The sequence below is a fragment of the Amblyomma maculatum genome, chromosome 1 (assembly GCF_055883805.1).
Source record: "Amblyomma maculatum isolate TAMU_Amacu chromosome 1, ASM5588380v1, whole genome shotgun sequence".
NCBI lineage: Eukaryota > Metazoa > Arthropoda > Arachnida > Ixodida > Ixodidae > Amblyomma > Amblyomma maculatum.
This window is the reverse complement of record NC_139344.1, coordinates 385905483-385923518: the sequence shown is the minus strand read 5'-3', so window position 1 is coordinate 385923518 and position 18036 is coordinate 385905483. Positions and strand designations below refer to the sequence as shown.

Sequence of the window (18036 nt, the reverse complement as noted above, 5' to 3'; positions counted from 1 at the left end):
TAAAGAAGTTGTGTCACTGAACAGTTTCCGCTCTGTTTTCAACTCGCTGCAAAGCTCGCCATGAGGAAATGGCTGCACGATTGCCCAAACAATGATTTCCTGTGATCCATACATCACTATTACAAACATCAAATTTGCTTTTATTTTTTTTCCTAGGAGCAAAATTGTCAAGGTTTTATGACTGCACCTCATAGCCCATTGTTTAACTGGAAAAGTTCTTGCCATAATTGAACTTCTTGAAAAACGTGTCGCAAATAAAGGCCAAAGACCCTTGCACATCACAGAACTTGATTAATGGAATTGTTAGCACTTGACACGGTGGGCACAGCTTTTGTTATTTCCGACGTTCCTGCGAAAACGTTTCAGGTAAGATACAATATGTAAACATAATCATTTTAATGAGCATAAATGAAGGATCTCAAAAGACTTTGTTGCACTTTATTAATTGGCTCAATGAAAACATATTCAGGAGCTACAGTCCTTATGCCAACCGTTTAAAAAGGGGACTACACTTGGACGAACCGCGAGCAGTTTGTTAAAAAAGTTTCCTCGAACTATTTTTGACGCATAATTCTTGAAAAAGGGCCTTAGGAATGTTTCAGACGTAATAGCTCTCGCTTTACGCTGGAAACATCATCATCATTCTAGACATCTACAAAACGGTTATGCGCTGTGGAAAAAACCGAGTCTTTTAGCAAGCCATTTAAGTTAAAGGTCAACGCGTTCCTGGGAAACTCAGCAGCAGCATGATGAAAGGTTTGACGCTGACCAGCGGTGGAGCAAAGAACTATTTTAATGCGAATGTACACAGTAACAACCCTCTCAGTACTAAAAGACCTAGCATAAATTCTAGAGCGGAAAGACAGCAAAAATTCATTTGAACGTGCGAAAACGCCTCCAGAGCCAACGAAGACATATGCTCCGTTTCGAGCTTGCCATCTTTCTCACCCTTGCTCTCGGCGGCGATGCGGCCCCAAGTTTCGACGAGTTCCTTTATGTGAGGCAATTTTCCTTTTCCTGTGTTGCACACCAATGCGCGATCTTTCAGCGGTCGCTACTCTTTCGTTGTCTCGTGATTCTTATTTTTTGTCCCCGGGCATTTTTTCACTTACTGGGTATGCAAACCAAGATTCTGCAAAATTGAAAAGTGTTGTGGAGATATTTGCTAAAACGCAACCTATTGCTGATTACCCCGCAATAAGCAAGTCAAACACCCTTTACGAATGTGTTAGAGCTCTGCAGAAATTGAAACGTTCAGTTCTAGAGGAATTCGCGAGTGGAAAAATGGAAAAGAAAGAAGCCAATAAGTATTTATGGCCGGCTTGTAGGATGAATCGTACAATGTATTTAAGAAGCCAATTACCGTATACCACCGAAACACGCACACAGCTGGCAGTCATCCCCAGCGACTTGAGAGGCGGGCTGCAGGCCCCTTTACGCCGAGTAGATGGCTTCACTACGAACCGCGAGTTGTGTGTGCCTATAGCGAGAAGGGAAGGAAAGCGTAGCAGAGGGCGGCAGAAAGTTAGGTGGGCGGATGAGGTTAAAGTTCGCAGGGGTCAAGTGGATGCAGCTAGCACAGAACCGGGATAATTGTAGAAATAGGGGAGAGGCCTTCGCCCAGCAGTGGGTATAGTCAGGCTGATGGTGATGTTGATAATGATGAAAGCGTGAATTTAAAGTCAAATAAGTTAATAGTCATTGAAAGCCAGTAAGCTTAGGGGTACTTTTTTCCTAACGGCTAATGCAATAAAAGATGAAAATTACTGCCGTAGATACTAATTACATGGAAATCATATTCACTGTATATTTGGCAAAACAAAACGTGAAGGATTTAGTGCGATTACGTCAAATGCAAATAAGACGCTGTAGTACTTTAAGGCGTGGTGTTACTTGGATAAGCATTTTTTTTTTATGTTAGTGTAGTTTAGTTTAGTTATTTTGTTGGTCATCGCAACGATTTGCGCCTTTGATGAACCGTTCCTTCTTTCTTTGTTCATTTTCATGCATATTTTTATGTTTCTGTTTCCACTAGTTTATTTATATCCAGGCTCCTCTTACGTCCATCCCCACATCCAAGGCCATTCGACTCACGTTGAAGTTGCCTCGCAGTTGTTATTTCTTGGTCTGGAGTTCCACCTCAGACATCCTGAGAGGCCATCGCTTCTTAATAGCTACGCCTTTCAACAAGGCACGCACGAATACCCAAGACACCGCTCGTATAGCAACGAACGCACAATACTCTGATTGTAGCGTAGTGCGGGGCCTTTTTTGGGGGTTCTTTCTGTTTGTTAAAAAAAAATGAGAGGGTCCCGAAGATGTCTCTTAAAAAGAGAACGGTGAAAGCCTGCCCTTGCTCTCCTATCATTGGCCTCTTATCGTTTGCATCCAGACATATTGGTAGTTTCGTAGTCATGCTGAGTCAGGACTAGTGATTGTAGTCATTACCGCTTATAGCTAGACATATTCACTCATTTCCAATCAACTGCGGTGATTACAAGTCGTCGATTTGTATTGGTCGTTTCGTAGTCATGCTGAGCAATGCTTAGTCATTGTAGACATTACCACATTTAGCTAAGCATATTTACTCTTTTTCCACTCATTTGCCGCCATTTTAAGTCGTTGTTTGACATACTGGTCGTTCCGTAGTCATACTGAGTCATGCCTTGTCACTATCATGGCACTCACCGCTAAGCACATTTACTCATTTCCAGTCAGATTGCGGCCGTTACAAGTCATCGTTTAACTTACTGGTTGTTCCGTAGTGAAGCTGAGTGATGCCAAGTCATGCCTAGTCATTGTAGGTGTTACCCTTAATAGCTAAACACGTTCGCTCATTTCCAGTCAGTTGCGGCCATTACAAGTCGTTGTTTGACATATTTTGACATATTGGTCGTTCCGTAGTCATACTGTCATGTCTAGTCATTACAACTCATAGCTAAGCATATTTACTCATTTTCATTTAATTGCGGCTATTACAAGTCATCGTTCGACATATTGGTTGTTCCTTAGTCATGCTGAGTCATGCCTAGTCATTGTAAATCATTATCATCCATAGCTAAGCATGTTTACTCATTTCTAGTCAGATGCGGTCATTACAAGTCGTCGTTGGACATACTGGCCGTTCTGTTGTGATTTTAGTCATTTTCTGATCATTTTATTTGCCATTATCATTTTTCATTATCTTTATCAATATATATTGCATAACCTTTATTCATTACCAAATACCATTAATCCTTTTCGTTACTAATATCGACCAGTGGTTGGAGTTTAAGCTGTGCTTCTTCAACATTGACGAGAGTGTGCCACATGATCCTCGCAGTGGCATTAGGATGAAGGCTCCCAGCAAACATAGGCGAAATCGATAACCAGGGCCCTCAAATGTCAGAGGAATTAAAATCCACGAAATCTGCATTTCACGTACTTGCTATACTGAAACGCATACGCTAACAGTATACGTGTGAGCATATTTTGCATTATGTTTAACAACTTGGCATTTTCCAGAGCACCATCCTTTACTGCAGCATCGGGCTTAAATGGCCCCGCATTCCAATAGTGTCACGTAGTATAATGACATTGAAAGGAAGGGCAAAAAATGTGAGGAATGGTTGAGAACATGACGATACTTCAAAGTTGAACTTTCGATGTAATAATTTATAACCATAAATGTTCGCTGGCGTCTTACCACTGTTTCTTCTGAACTCGGTACTCTTTTTCTCTTGCAGTCAATCAACACCACACAGAAGATTTGGACGCTTCAAAGGAACTACACAATGGCTACAAACAGCGTAGATCATGAGTGTCTTTTCGCACACAAAGTGAAACTGACCCCTACGCACTATGAATTCACCCAGAACTTCACAGTTGGGCCAAAAAAGTAACAGCCTGTCTCAATCACTCTCCTTTATCAAACACATGCCTGGATATCGAGAGGATATTCAGTTTGAGGCAAAGAGGGAATAAGAGTTATTAGCCATTCTTGTGTTCTAAGCGAAAGTAGCAAGACGAAGGGATTATTATTGGTGTACATATATTTTATAAGAAGAACCTACTACTACACTTGAAAACGGTTTTAGATATGGAAATATCGTGAAGAAGCACCTATAATAGAGGAGCAGTAAAGAACAAACACCTTATTTATACCTAATCGCGCTGTTCATTTAGCAAACTTTTCTTTCGTAGTACAAAGTGAGATTTCAGGTATGCTTTTGGGACACTCTCTGGATTGATCTTGACCACGTGGAACTCTTAGAAAAACATTTAAAGTGTAGAAGATGTACGTTGAATATTACAACCTGTGAGCCCCCTGATTGGTTACCTTAGCGCTAATATTTACCTATGGAATCAATTCATTTGTAGCGCAAACATGTTATGAAAGTACTTGCTGGATCTAATATTTCTCGTGCGAGGCAAAAACTCTTCATAACAAATAGAGACAGAGCTACAGGATATTTTTCCTTGTAGGGTGTCAGGTACAGTTGGAATAAGATATTACAAAAGAAAGTAGAAGAAGGCAATTGTTATACTGCAGTAAGATGCATACTCAAATGGACGCAACAGCCACCGGCACCAAAAAAAAAAAGCACATGGGATTTTTTTGCTTTTATAAATCGGAGCGCGAGAAGAGTAAAATTTGGTCAATTGCGTGAATAGCGGAGTTGGGTTTCCTTAGTCCAGGATATCCTAATTGCTTGAAGTGTTTTCCGGGCCATGATGAGTAGCGTGCGCAACTCAGAGAAATCCGGGTGGGCCAGCTCCACCTCCACTATCAAAGTGAATTAATAGTGTTATCAGTGAGGTAAGAGATCGGAAAGCTGAAGGAAAAACCATCCTATATTACTGGTGCAATCTGAACTCACTATTGCATAATTTCGCTTCCGGTGCTCAAAAGACAGTACGACGGTTGCGGTTTATCGAGTCTGCTAATTTATTAGGCATTGATTTGCGTGTAGTCTATCCTTGAATGTTCGCCAGCGGCATCCTCGTTCCAAGCGTCGGACGTAGGACGTCTTATGTTACCGCGATTGTCACGTAGAACATAACCTAACGAGCAAAGAAGGAGCGCTTAGATAAACCTCTTATGTACCCACGACATGAAGGTTATTAGATTCGAGGTCCTCGTTAGGCTAATCAGCAAACAAATGCAGAAAATGTTGAAGCCAACAGTCATTGACAGCAAGGAAAGCTTATGGGACTTTTTTATTAGTCAATGCCAAAATAACAATCACGGAGATAAACGAATAGACAAGGCCAGAAAAAACAACAACCACGTGGCACCGATAGGATCCGAACACACAACGTTCGAATTTATTGTCCGGTGCTCATTAGATTGAGCTATGGTGAGGACTATTCCGTCTTGTAACTTAATTAGTGTTTATGCTGCATATTCCGTGCATTTATGCCGAACAGCCTCCTATTGAACACCCTACAATACGTTTGATTGTCACGAGATACAAAGTGGGAACCGGGCGGAGTTTTTGGTGAGGGCTGGTCTGTATCGTAGGAGTAGTTCCAGAGGTCAGGTCGAGAAGGTGGAAGGCGTTGGCGGCAAAGGCGTGCGACATGGCCCGGAAGCCCGCAAGAGTAGCAGATTGGGCGGTTGTCCGCGGTACGCCAAGGGTTCGTAGGGCGTTGGCGTACCCTTGGAATAGGGACATGGAATGCAGACCCATGCAAAGGCGAAGGAAGGTTGGAAGGTGCGGCCTGGTAGGAAAGAGATGCTGATGGCATTAGCGGCCTGGCCGCAACTTGGGCGTAAGTCAGTGGTGCGGTTACTTGCGCCGGCACGGGGCTGGGCGGCAACACAGGGCTGGGCGGGAGCATGGACCTGGGCGGAAGGACATCAGAGATGTATCTTGCACGGCACGCGGTATGGTAGGGGCCAAAGACGGAGCCATGTTAGGAGCAAGGTAGCCAGTATCCTGTAACCGAGGGACCAGTGATAGCTGGCGGGCGACCTCTTCTAGAACAAAGGCTTTGATTTGTTGAAGCAAAGGGCTGTCGTCTGATGAGGTAGAACCGCCCAGCGCTAGTGTAGAGATGGCGTCGTCCCGGACCGCCGGGTAGAAGCGCGCTTCTTACGAAGCACGTCGTAGCTCTGGCAAAGTTTGATAACGTCACTGACCGTGGCAGGATTTTTCACCCAGAGGATCTGGCACGTGTCGTCAGAGATGTCATTCATGATGTTTTCGATCTTATCCGCTTCGGACATTAGCGGATCGACACGCTTGCACAGGTCCACGATGTCGTCTATATGACTGGTGAACGACCCTTCGGCATGCTGAGTGCGCTCACGCAAGCGTTGTTCTGCTCGGAGCTTGCGAACTGCAAGGCGGCCGAACACTTCCTCAAAAGTCTTTTTTAATGCAGACCAAGGTGGCAGGTCTGCCTCATGGTTGCGAAACCAGAGGTTCGCCACGTCAGTCAGATAGAAGATTACGTTACCTAGCTTGATAGCGTCGTCCCATCTGTTGTAAAAAGTGACGCGCTCATACGCCGACAACCAATCGCCGACGTCTTGGTCGGCTGTGCCACTGAAGAGGCACGGATCACGCTGCCGTAGAGCTCCAGAACACAGCACGGTGGTTGGGAAGGGCGACGATGTCGAGGCAGTGTCATCCGGCATGCTGGAAGCAGAGGGTAATGTGCGGCTTCTTAGTTCCAGGGTGGACGGGAACGCACCCAGCACCTCCACGAATTGTAGGGGTGTGTTTATTCAGTCGACGCAGATGGATCCAGCTGCTCGGGATGAACTCGCAGCCGGGCGTAAGGCGTAGCGAATTACACAGACAACGACCAACTTCTTCGTTCTTGAGAGCGGCAGCACGCGACGCATGTCAGTGGCTATGACGATGAAGATTACCACACTACAATATATATATATATATATATATATATATATATATATATATATATATATATATATATATATGAAGCCAACAGTCGGCGAGGCCAAGGAAAGCATTGGGGATTGTACTTTATGTCTTTTTTAAATTTTTATATCGATGATTACATATATTAGTAATGTAGTCTGTTTAGGGGAAAGATAATTAAACGCAAAGTAGAAGGAAAACAACGGGCCGATGGTGGGAAGCGAGCCCACGACCTCCGAATACCGCGTCCGGTGCTCTTCCAACTGAGCTACATCGGCCGCTGTCCCACCTGCTACTTTTTTGGGTATTAGTGTTGTCTGTATACGAACCTTGAGAGTGTTCAACAGCGCCACCCTCAACCATAGCGGTTGACGTGGAACGTCCTGTGTTACCGCCAGCGTCACGTAGAACGTGATCAAGAGCGAGGATGAAAGCTGTGCTAGAACCCTGTTACACTACCTATGGCTTCTAGATTAATGTTGTCTGTATACGAACCTTGAGAGTGTGAACACTCTACTCTCAAGGTTCGTTTACAGAAAACATTAGTACCCAAGAAAGTAGCAGGTGGGACAGCGGCCGATGTAGCTCAGTTGGAAGAGCACGGGACGCAGTATTCGGAGGTCGTGGGTTTGGTTCCCTCCGTCGGCACGTTGTTTTTTCTTCTACTTTTGTGTTTAATTATTTGCCCCCTAAACGGACTACATTACTAATTTATGTGATTATCGAAGTAAAAACTAAAAAAAAATGACAAAGTACGATCTCTAATGCTTTCCTTGGCCCCGCCGACTGTTGGCTTCTTTCCTCCACACGCGCGCGCGCGCGTGCGCGCTCACGCACGCACGCACGCACGCACGCACGCACGCGCACACACACACACACACACACACACACACACACACACACACACACACACACACACACACACACACACACACACACACACACACACACACACACACACACACACACACACACACACACACACACACACACACACACACACACACACACACACACACACACACACACACACACACACACACACACACACACACACACACACACACACACACACACACACACACACACACATGTATATATATAATATTTTATTTTCAATGCCTGGGCGGCGCCATCTTGGGCAGTGTGGGCGCCGTTGGCGCAGCGGTAGCGGCAGTGTACGACGGCTACTACGCAGTGTTTGTGGAAGCCGTCAGGTGTAGTGATGCTATTTTGCGTTTTGTTTGAGTGCACCAGCAAACCATGCTATTCGTTTTGCACTGCGGTAGCTGCTGGAAGCATGCAGCAGTTGCGGCCAGAGCGACTGCAAGGACCGCACTCCGCTTCCTCACGCGGAACTCTCATTAGTCCAGGGTGCCACAGTTAACTATGTGCATATCTGTTTTCATTTATATGTTATACTTGTAATGGCAAGTGTGGACCAAGGCGCACAAGAAATGAACGCGCGGCTTCTGAACGCGGAATACAGATTTATTACAAGAAATGCTTGCCATTCAGCGGCACTTATTTATACCGCAACCCATTTCATGTGTTGTATTTTTTTTTCACAATGCTTATTTGCAATCTCTGATATATGCGAGAGACTGCACGCACACCATGGCGAGTACTAAAACGAGCTGTTTATTAAGGCGCACGACGGTCAGGCTGGTCACGCAATGCACACTGGGAGCTTGGGGTTCTGACTGCGCAGTGAGCTCCTCGCTAAGCAGATCTACGTTACATCCACCTCACGTCCAGGTGAGGGTCCAGGTTTCGGTTGAAAATTCTTATCGTATGTTAAGACGCACTCGTGGGTGCCTAGCCCGCGCAGAGCGCCCCATAGAGCTGCCGTGTTGTGCAAGCTAGAAGCTGTCGGATATGCTTGTGTTCCCGCAGGGCTTGTTTCGCGTAAACTGCCTGTAGTTTTTTGGTGAAGGTGGGCGTGGTCGGCAGTGTCACCAGGCTAGTAAAACGGCTCTACCGTTCTTAGGATGTGCTGCCCCTTGAGATGCAGTAGGATCTTCTCCTCTGTCTCCATCAAATATGATCGTGGTGCGACCTGCCGCGTTACTCTGGCTCTAGTGGTCCAGCCTCGGTCCTCTAAAAGGAGATCATTGTTTCCTGTCCAGACTGGTTGTAGTTCCGGCCTTGCCCGGTGCCTTTGCATCTGCTTCTTCTCCTCTGTCTCCATCAAATATGATCGTGGTGTGACCTGCCGCGTTACTCTGGCTCTAGTGGTCCAGCCTCGGTCCTCTAAAAGGAGATCATTGTTTCCTGTCCAGACTGGTTGTAGTTCCGGCCTTGCCCGGTGCCTTTGCATCTGCTTCTTCTCCTCTGTCTCCATCAAATATGATCGTGGTGCGACCTGCCGCGTTACTCTGGCTCTAGTGGTCCAGCCTCGGTCCTCTAAAAGGAGATCATTGTTTCCTGTCCAGACTGGTTGTAGTTCCGGCCTTGCCCGGTGCCTTTGCATCTGCTTCTTCTCCTCTGTCTCCATCAAATATGATCGTGGTGTGACCTGCCGCGTTACTCTGGCTCTAGTGGTCCAGCCTCGGTCCTCTAAAAGGAGATCATTGTTTCCTGTCCAGACTGGTTGTAGTTCCGGCCTTGCCCGGTGCCTTTGCATCTGCTTCTTCTCCTCTGTCTCCATCAAATATGATCGTGGTGCGACCTGCCGCGTTACTCTGGCTCTAGTGGTCCAGCCTCGGTCCTCTAAAAGGAGATCATTGTTTCCTGTCCAGACTGGTTGTAGTTCCGGCCTTGCCCGGTGCCTTTGCATCTGCTTCTTCTCCTCTGTCTCCATCAAATATGATCGTGGTGTGACCTGCCGCGTTACTCTGGCTCTAGTGGTCCAGCCTCGGTCCTCTAAAAGGAGATCATTGTTTCCTGTCCAGACTGGTTGTAGTTCCGGCCTTGCCCGGTGCCTTTGCATCTGCTTCTTCTCCTCTGTCTCCATCAAATATGATCGTGGTGCGACCTGCCGCGTTACTCTGGCTCTAGTGGTCCAGCCTCGGTCCTCTAAAAGGAGATCATTGTTTCCTGTCCAGACTGGTTGTAGTTCCGGCCTTGCCCGGTGCCTTTGCATCTGCTTCTTCTCCTCTGTCTCCATCAAATATGTTCGTGGTGTGACCTGCCGCGTTACTCTGGCTCTAGTGGTCCAGCCTCGGTCCTCTAAAAGGAGATCATTGTTTCCTGTCCAGACTGGTTGTAGTTCCGGCCTTGCCCGGTGCCTTTGCATCTGCTTCTTTACTTCGGTTGCCTGAGGAGCGGAGAAGTCTGGAAGACGGCCTCGAAGTTGTATACTCATTAGTAAGTGCGCAAGGCTCCATGGAGATCCATGAAATAGATGCCGTCGCAGAAGCTGAAAAACACGCAACCCTCTCTTATTAATCTGCGCAAAGTTTTGCGAAGCCGGCGCCGTCACTTATGCTATAAAAAGAGAAGACTATTCCGCAGCTCGCGTGAAACTATGCCTATCTGCAAGGGTATTTCATTTCAAAGGGTAAACGCATCACCAAGTCTGCGTGCCCTAAGCGCATCACGAGGTATGCAGGATAGGATGACAGCGCCCGCGCACTGGGGCATGCAAGCGATAAGGTCCGCGTTCAAGTGTTATCGAGAAAATGCGCCTCTGGCATGCGCGTACAGAACACATTGATTATCTGACAAATATGCTTTCTGACGGAAATAAGATTTCACCATCACTAACGCCACCAGCACTTAGCTCCCATCCAACGGTCTCATACAATGGACCGAAATTACATATTGGAGAGCGTGGCTCAATGTATAAACTGTGCGGCTCCCGCGTGCCTCTTGGCATTTTGAACTACGCGCGCTTCTTCCACTCCATATCGGTGCGCGCGGAGGTAGCGCAACTGCGCATGTGCATACTTTATCGCGGGGCGTGACATGTGCTCGACTTGAGAGTGGGTCCTGATAAGGATGGCTGAAAGCCATGAACGGGGGATTCCGAGACAGCGCGGTTGGGACGCGGTCGTGCTGTCAGCAAGCGGCACGATGCATCCTGGGTGAACACGGACGGCAGAGCGGAGCCCTACCAGGATGAAGACGGAAATTGTGCCTCCGGAGAAGGGTTAGGCTATTTTGGGTGAGTTGATGCCTAGCGCGAATCAATGTCTCTTGTGCCGCTAGGAGCGATTTTGTCATGCCACATCCCCTAATTCGCGCCCTAGTTTGTTTTACCTTGCCGCGCAGTGATAGCACAGTCCCCCTTCGTTTTGTAGTCATGTCATAGCGCTGCCGCAAGCCTAGAATGTATACTTTACTTTACAGTGTCTTCCGATGTTTTATCGTTTCAAAGTGTTCTTATTGATTCGGAATGAACTGGTGTTGTTTATACAAACTCTGTATTTGCGACTCCTAGAGCGAGATAATTTCTCGCGGGATCGCTTTTAAAAGTCGGAACCTTCACAACAAGGCAGCAATGTCTAGAAATGAAATATATTATCACGTAGCCGTTTAGGCCCGTAACCAGAAGGTTGGCTTTAATGGGGGATTGATCCAACAGGCACAGCAGAGCGGGGCCAGAGCATCGAGAGACAGTCAGCACCAAACTTCAGCCTCTTCTAATCGAACGTCACGGGGCCATTTCTTCTTCAAGTCAGCGCACGAGACTTGCGATGAGCAGCCGCCCAGCGGCTGCTGTTGCACACGCTACAATACCTTTTCGTGGCAGCAGTGAAGACACTGGTACTTTCTCGCCGCCTTATATAGCTATGCGATGTTCACTGACTCTAATGTTTCAATGAAATTGGTTGCACCTGTAACAATATTGTAATATTTCACAAAATAAAGGGCTGTATTGATGCGTAAGAGGTCGATTATACACAAGAAAACAAATATATGCACAGTTTCATTGCTTATGAGCAGATGTTCCAGTTCAAAGGTAGAACATGGATTATACTGTCTGAGGTTTATATTGCCGATTTTCACCAACTACATTGCAGGGTTCAGACGTATCTTTATGCGGAGCTTGGCAATGATGGCGAGGGGCCATATATGAAGATTGGTCATAGACAAGGTATGAACCACGTATAAACTGATCTTTTAGCTAGCAGTGCACCATTATAAAACAAATCGAAGCTTTCTCGAGTCGTGATATCTTACGCATTGTAAGAATGCTAAAGAACAACACCTTTAGGCTAACTCATGGTAATATACTATTCAGACATCCAAATTGCTGTGCATGTAGCAACGCGGTAAATCGCATTTAGCTTCACAGAGAAAATTTGTGTTTATAAGTACCGACAAACCAGACATGCAAGCTCGAGAGTGGACACATAGGGTGAGTTTTGACATAGGGAGTTGGCAGTGCATTCATAGCTCTGTGAAGGCTTCAGTAATGTCCTATAAAACGCCAAATTCGCAGCTCTATGCCGTACGAAGATTGGCCACATGGACACTAAGACGAGAGGAATTCACAATCACACAATTTCTCCAGCCTTCATACTCGATGCACCCACACCACTGCGGAATCGCGGTGTTTGATATCCTAGGACAAGAATAAGAGAACAGCGGCAATAGGAGTCTATATTTATACAGATGTGTGGATTGACTATGGTATATTTAGTCACGTTATGCAAGGAAAGCCTGTGTTACAGATTGGAAAGATTGGCATGCTGGACAACCCTTTCAAGCGGCGACTATCAAATAATAAAAATGTTTACTTGAACGCACCTAGGGATAAAAACTGCACTGTTCTGCTCTGTGAAAACTAAAGAAGCTTCAGAATCCGAAGAGGTCGAATGGTCAACGTGCGAGGATTTTCGAAGGAATCACAATAAATGCTCTTATAGCGTGTGAAAAGGAGGTGCGATCAACTATTTTAGTTGCGAAAGTGTTCAGGATTTTCATGATGACGCAAGTAAGGGCCGTATGTTGATATGACACTTCACGACAATGTTCAGGATTTTCATGATGTCGCAAGTCAGGGTCGTATGCTGATGTGTCACTAAAAGCGTGCAACATTACATATGCAGGAGTTCTTACTCGAAAGACGAAATAGAAAACTATTGAGGGCGAGGCCCACAGAATGTTGCTCGAGTAAATTCGGCGAGTCACGCAGAAAAGTGATAGAAGGCACCCAGAAGTATAAAATCCTCACCAATATGACGTAATTAGTGATCTTCTCCCAACAATCAAAAGTCAGAGGAGTAACTTCCGCGTCATCTAAGCCTTAATCGGAGATTACGCGGCTGTGTTAAGTGCACGCACAGAAAAACATTTAAAATGTATTACATACAATATCCGTAAATTTGAATCCAAGATGTTCACCTTATTATTATGAAGCAATAATGCGCTATCTTTCCTGAGCCCAAAAATGATCTGAACCCTACCCATTGAAATATTTGCCTGGAAAATTTGGGCTTAAGCTCGAAATAATGACGAAAACACTGAAAAAAAAAATGCAGTGAGTATGTGGTTAAACCTGACTGAAGAGTATCATTTCAAGATTGGAGACGTTGTCGATTATGTGAGAAATAAACACTGTACTTTCAAAGCTAATTGAGCCACCCTATGAACACCTGCCTTGAGTTCGACAGGCCACGAATTCAATAAATGAGCAGGTTCAATAGCCGATGCTTCGAGTGGCTGGTATGTGCTATTGACAAGATGGCTTTTCTGCTTGCCATATTCAACCACACGCAGGGTTTAGCGACCTAGTACATTTCTCTACCAATGCACCTTTGAAGGTTCTGTTATCAACTTCTCCCCTTGGGCATCCCTCTTAAAATATTTTACCGACCCAATTCCAATTTAATGTGCTGGTCAATTCGCTCTTTCTCTGTGATATCCTAGCTATCCCGTTTGCTCAGATACTAGAACAACTACCAAAGTGGCGGTATAGTTTCTGTTCCACAAAACACAGACAACGCAAATTTTTTGCTACCTATGAAGTTTCTGTGAAAGCTGTGTAGCTTTTCTTTGTGCCCGTATACGATTGTTTGTGTCGATATCATTGTGTAATTGTTGCCCTAATCTTAATACGACTGGATGAAGCTTTGAGAAGGTAAAAATCAAGGTAAAAGGTTCGTCAATTCTGTGCATACACTTGCGTAAAGTAGATCTGGGGCCCATAAATTAAGTTTGCATGCGCTTGTTTGTAGGTATTCTGAGTACTAACCAATGCAAGATATTTGAAAAGCTTTAGACAACTTTAAGCAGCCACAACAACTATTTGAAGCCTCGAGAGTAATAATTTTCTATTTTTTACATTAATATCGGTTTAAGTTGTGGGGAATAGATTTCAGAGCAGGTTGAATGTGACGTGTGAAGCGTACGCTACGTTTCGAAAGTGACACATGAAAAGGAAGTATACGCAGCTGTTTGTTATACACAAAAAACATACACATTGTTTCCTTATGTATCCAGTGAAGAAATTTGAAACATTTGTGATACTATACTGATCTCTTTTCACCACCTAGAATTTCCTGTTTTTTATTCTGCGAGACGCATAAATATGGTGTCTGTCAATTGTTGCTCTTCCCCCACGCTCTGCCAGGATTTCCGGAGTTGTGGTACAGACTACGTGCTTGGTACTTCCATGACCGTTGTGGTGTTATGACTTTTCAAAGCATCAGTAAGTGCAACTTTTGTGATTATGAATATTGATATGTATTTTGAAAACGGCAGTTTGTTGCGTGGTTTAAAATTGTACGTAAAGAGCACAATCTGTGGGAATAAATGTTTAGTGCAGCAACGCCGTCGGGAAATTTGCAGTCCGAGAGGAAGATGTGTAGGTCAGCTTGCGGTAAATTTCTTTTTTTTTTTATGCGGCTCGTTCCTTCACAATTTGTGTACCTTGGTTTCGGGCACTGCATATTTGCATTACACGCACTGCTTCCACTCTAAACATAGGCAAAGTGATGCAGAACGGCTGTTCGGGCTAGTGAGCGAGTGTGTATATTTTCTCTGGGTCTCTATTCTCAACGCTGCTTTCGTGCCACTTTTACGCAGATTTAAGCACACGATGTAAGAAGAGTACTCAAACCTTATAGATGAAACCCTGTCCTGTTCTTGCAAACTGTACTGCACTAGTCCAGGGCTGCCTTGTTTTCCTCTCGTGGTATACGCAGGAATCAAAAGACCTCGATCTTCAGCTCTACTGTCGATTTAGTGACAACTGTATATAAACTCAAATGTAAATTCAGTTTTGTGCTTTACTGCAACCATTGGCTGTTTTTTTCCTGCGGATAGCCGCGATGTGAGCGTAACACGGTGTTAGCAATATGGGCGGCATTGGATATAAACAACCGCGTTTCTTAGCGGCGCCTTCCAGATTGCGCAACAGGTAGGCTGAAACTGCAGCACACCAGGCGCTTGTCAGCATCCAAATTCGCTGTAACTCCTTCGTGTACAGGTATACAGATTGCAGTTTAGGTAAATTCTGTTCGCCTGCATTCTCGCAAAAAAATTATTGAAATATCTGATTAGTTCCAACCCTTTCTGCTTGGAAATTTGCACATTCTGCTTGGGAATGCGTTAAGACAGGCGGCGAGTCTCTTGGTTATCGTCTCTTTTAGACGGCGAGTGCGATAGAGCCTTCTTTCACTTGAGTGATGGAACTGGTCTTAAGCAGTCGATCATCCCTGCTACTGCTTTCTTAGCGTTTTCGTGTAGACTGCGGCGTCGGCACATCGGGCTGCACTGATAAATATGAATGCCATTTCTTTGTGCTGGGCCTTAGCCTAACTCGTATTGCAGTGGAGTTTTTCGTACATGCTTTTGGGAATCGGGACACCCGGTACCAGGTTATGAAGACGAGGGGTGATTTCAGTGAATTTGTGGGCTTGAAGTTTGGTTGGTATTCTGAGTCTCCCGAGTACTTTCCGTTTCCAGCTTACACGTCGTGACCGTCAGTGGCCTTCACGTCGCTCTCCTCCTTGTACACTGCAAATGTGTTTTATTGTATCAGTTGGATTCGAAATGCAGTACTTTTTTTAATAAATACACTTTCCGAGGCGACTTCTAAGGCTGCGACAATGGAGCTTATTGCAATTTCGCTAGATCGCACATTTCAGTTAGCCAATCTGCCTAAAATTTCGCATCCAATCCTTAGGAGGTTTGTTGATGCAATGCCAAGAGGCGGTAGCTGGCGTCAGGTACTGGCAAGTATCATAACTCAGGCATGGTGCTAGTGCACATGGAGTCTGTCTACCCGCCGTGTGTGTCCTCCTTGTGAGCTAGCACCATGCCTGAATTCGTTCAACAACTAGCCCAGTTAAGAGCATTGAAAGTGTCATAACGACGTCTGTAGTAGCTTTAGCAGGCGCAGCTTTCACTCCATCGGTCAGGTGGCCACGATAGAAACGGGCGTGAGGAGTTTTTAGAAACTGCCCCTGGAAGCCATTGTAGCACTATTCTCACAGAAAATAATTACAGAAAATTCTTAGGAATCGCAGTCAGGTTTGAAGGGTAGCGCTGATGGCCTAGCAACCATGCCTCGCGCCGTTGGTATTAGCCGTGCTGGCTATAAGGTCACGTGGGAGGATGAAGCTTACGATCAGTGCAATTTCCGCATGTCGACAAAGCCCCGCAGCGCGGATTTTTGATGAAGTTTTGTTGGGGAAGGGCCCGCGAGCTAATTTTCTAGCTTCGTCGAAGACTGTGTCTAGGTATATATTGAAATTTATAGATTGTCAACTGTAAGCCAACAATAAAGTTTATCGCCTGTTCTCTTAGAGACTATCGCCATACAGCCCAGTAAACAGAATGCATCAATAGCAGGATGGAAGTGAATGTGGGTCTCAATAGGTTTGTTAACATGACAGTCCAAGAAATGTGCTAAGTATAGGCCACCTTCCTGTTTCTATGTGATTCTGGAAGTGCTGGCTCCATTCCTCTACGTGCTTTCGCTGAAATTATTGCAGGAATGCGTTTAATGGCTCAATTTTCAGCTCAAGTTGTTGTCATGGTTCCGTCCACCAAGGCAGGTCACGTTCGGAAGTGGAATGGTTACTATCAGAGGAAAACGAGAACTTCTCGTGTCTTTTTTACTAAGCGTTGCTTAAAAATAATGGCAGGTAAAAAAGTACTAACTGTGAATAAGATTTCCAATTTACAACCTCCAATAACGACATTGTGAAAGTACTTGATTATGAACCTCCAGCCCATCGCCAAGGGTTCCCACTACTGCTTATTTGCGGCCGTTTATTTGACCATTGGCTGCACCTGGCACCGCTACCGCGAACCGCAATTGCTTTAATTGCTTTAAAGGTACCAGCTAGTGGCACCTCTTGTCGAAAAAGTATCTGTATGATTGGCTAATCAGGTCCTGGTACCATTTTGTTTTTGTTTTCCGTGTCCCACTCGTCAACAGCCACCTATAGTGCTAAGACACTATCACCTATGCTTATTACAAATAACCTACTTCAAGCCAGTATCAGATTGATTACATCTTTGCACTACACGTTGATGTAACCAACATGAACGATGCTACTTCGTTATCATATGTTGCTACACCCTGTCCTTCGTGATAGCTCAGGAGGACACGTCCGATTTAAATTCAGTTCCCTCATAATCTTTACTTTGTTTATGTTAACAGAACATAAGGCAGCATGCATGTATTCCTGCAGTAGAATACTCCAGGCGCATGCGCGGTTTAAGTGGCCAATGTTTTAGAGGCAGAACTTTTCTGATATTTATCCTTTTTGTACTTTCGATCCTATACTTATTGTGTTTGTAATGGTATAGTTTAACACAAGCATAACATTATACTTACTATACTATAACTATACTTAAGAAACTATATTTATGGGAAATCTATATGCTACGCCAAGATTAAGTGTGGTCAAACTCAATACAATAGGAACATGCGTCGCATATATGGTGCTAGAAAAGCATCCCTAGATGGCTGTCCACTTGTCGCATGTGGCATGTGGAGTCTAACGTTCCGAAGCGACGCATAGAACTACAAGGTATGTTGTAGTGGAAGAGTCCGGGGGAGAGAGAGACAACTTTATTTGCCCCAGATGTTATGAATTAGGGCAGTCCTGTGTGGCCCCCAGGTGGGGGCGACATCCTGGGCCCACGAAATGAGTGAAAGTTGTGTGTTCCTGTCTGGCTTGGTAAGGAGTTGGTGCCAGCTTTCCGCAGAGGGAGCTGGCAGGAGGGCCCTTGGGGGCGGGTTATTTACGCATCCCCA

At 45.2% G+C, this 18036-nt stretch overlaps 1 protein-coding gene across 2 annotated transcripts in view; it reads left to right on the top strand.

The window, feature by feature from the left end:
- Positions 1-220: 220 nt before the first annotated feature.
- The window catches only part of LOC146208430 (uncharacterized), a 36163-nt gene continuing 18347 nt past the window's right edge, over positions 221-18036 (top strand). Inside the window, exons 1-4 of one of the 2 annotated variants that reach the window (XM_084587274.1) lie at positions 221-366; positions 3726-3877; positions 11840-11913; positions 14395-14472. In XM_084587274.1, the coding sequence (XP_084443400.1) occupies positions 295-366; positions 3726-3877; positions 11840-11913; positions 14395-14472 (376 nt within the window). In that variant the 5' untranslated portion in view covers positions 221-294. Of the gene's footprint in view, positions 367-781; positions 998-3725; positions 3878-11839; positions 11914-14394; positions 14473-18036 lie in introns of those variants that run through there. The other variant, XM_084587272.1, reaches the window with a different exon arrangement.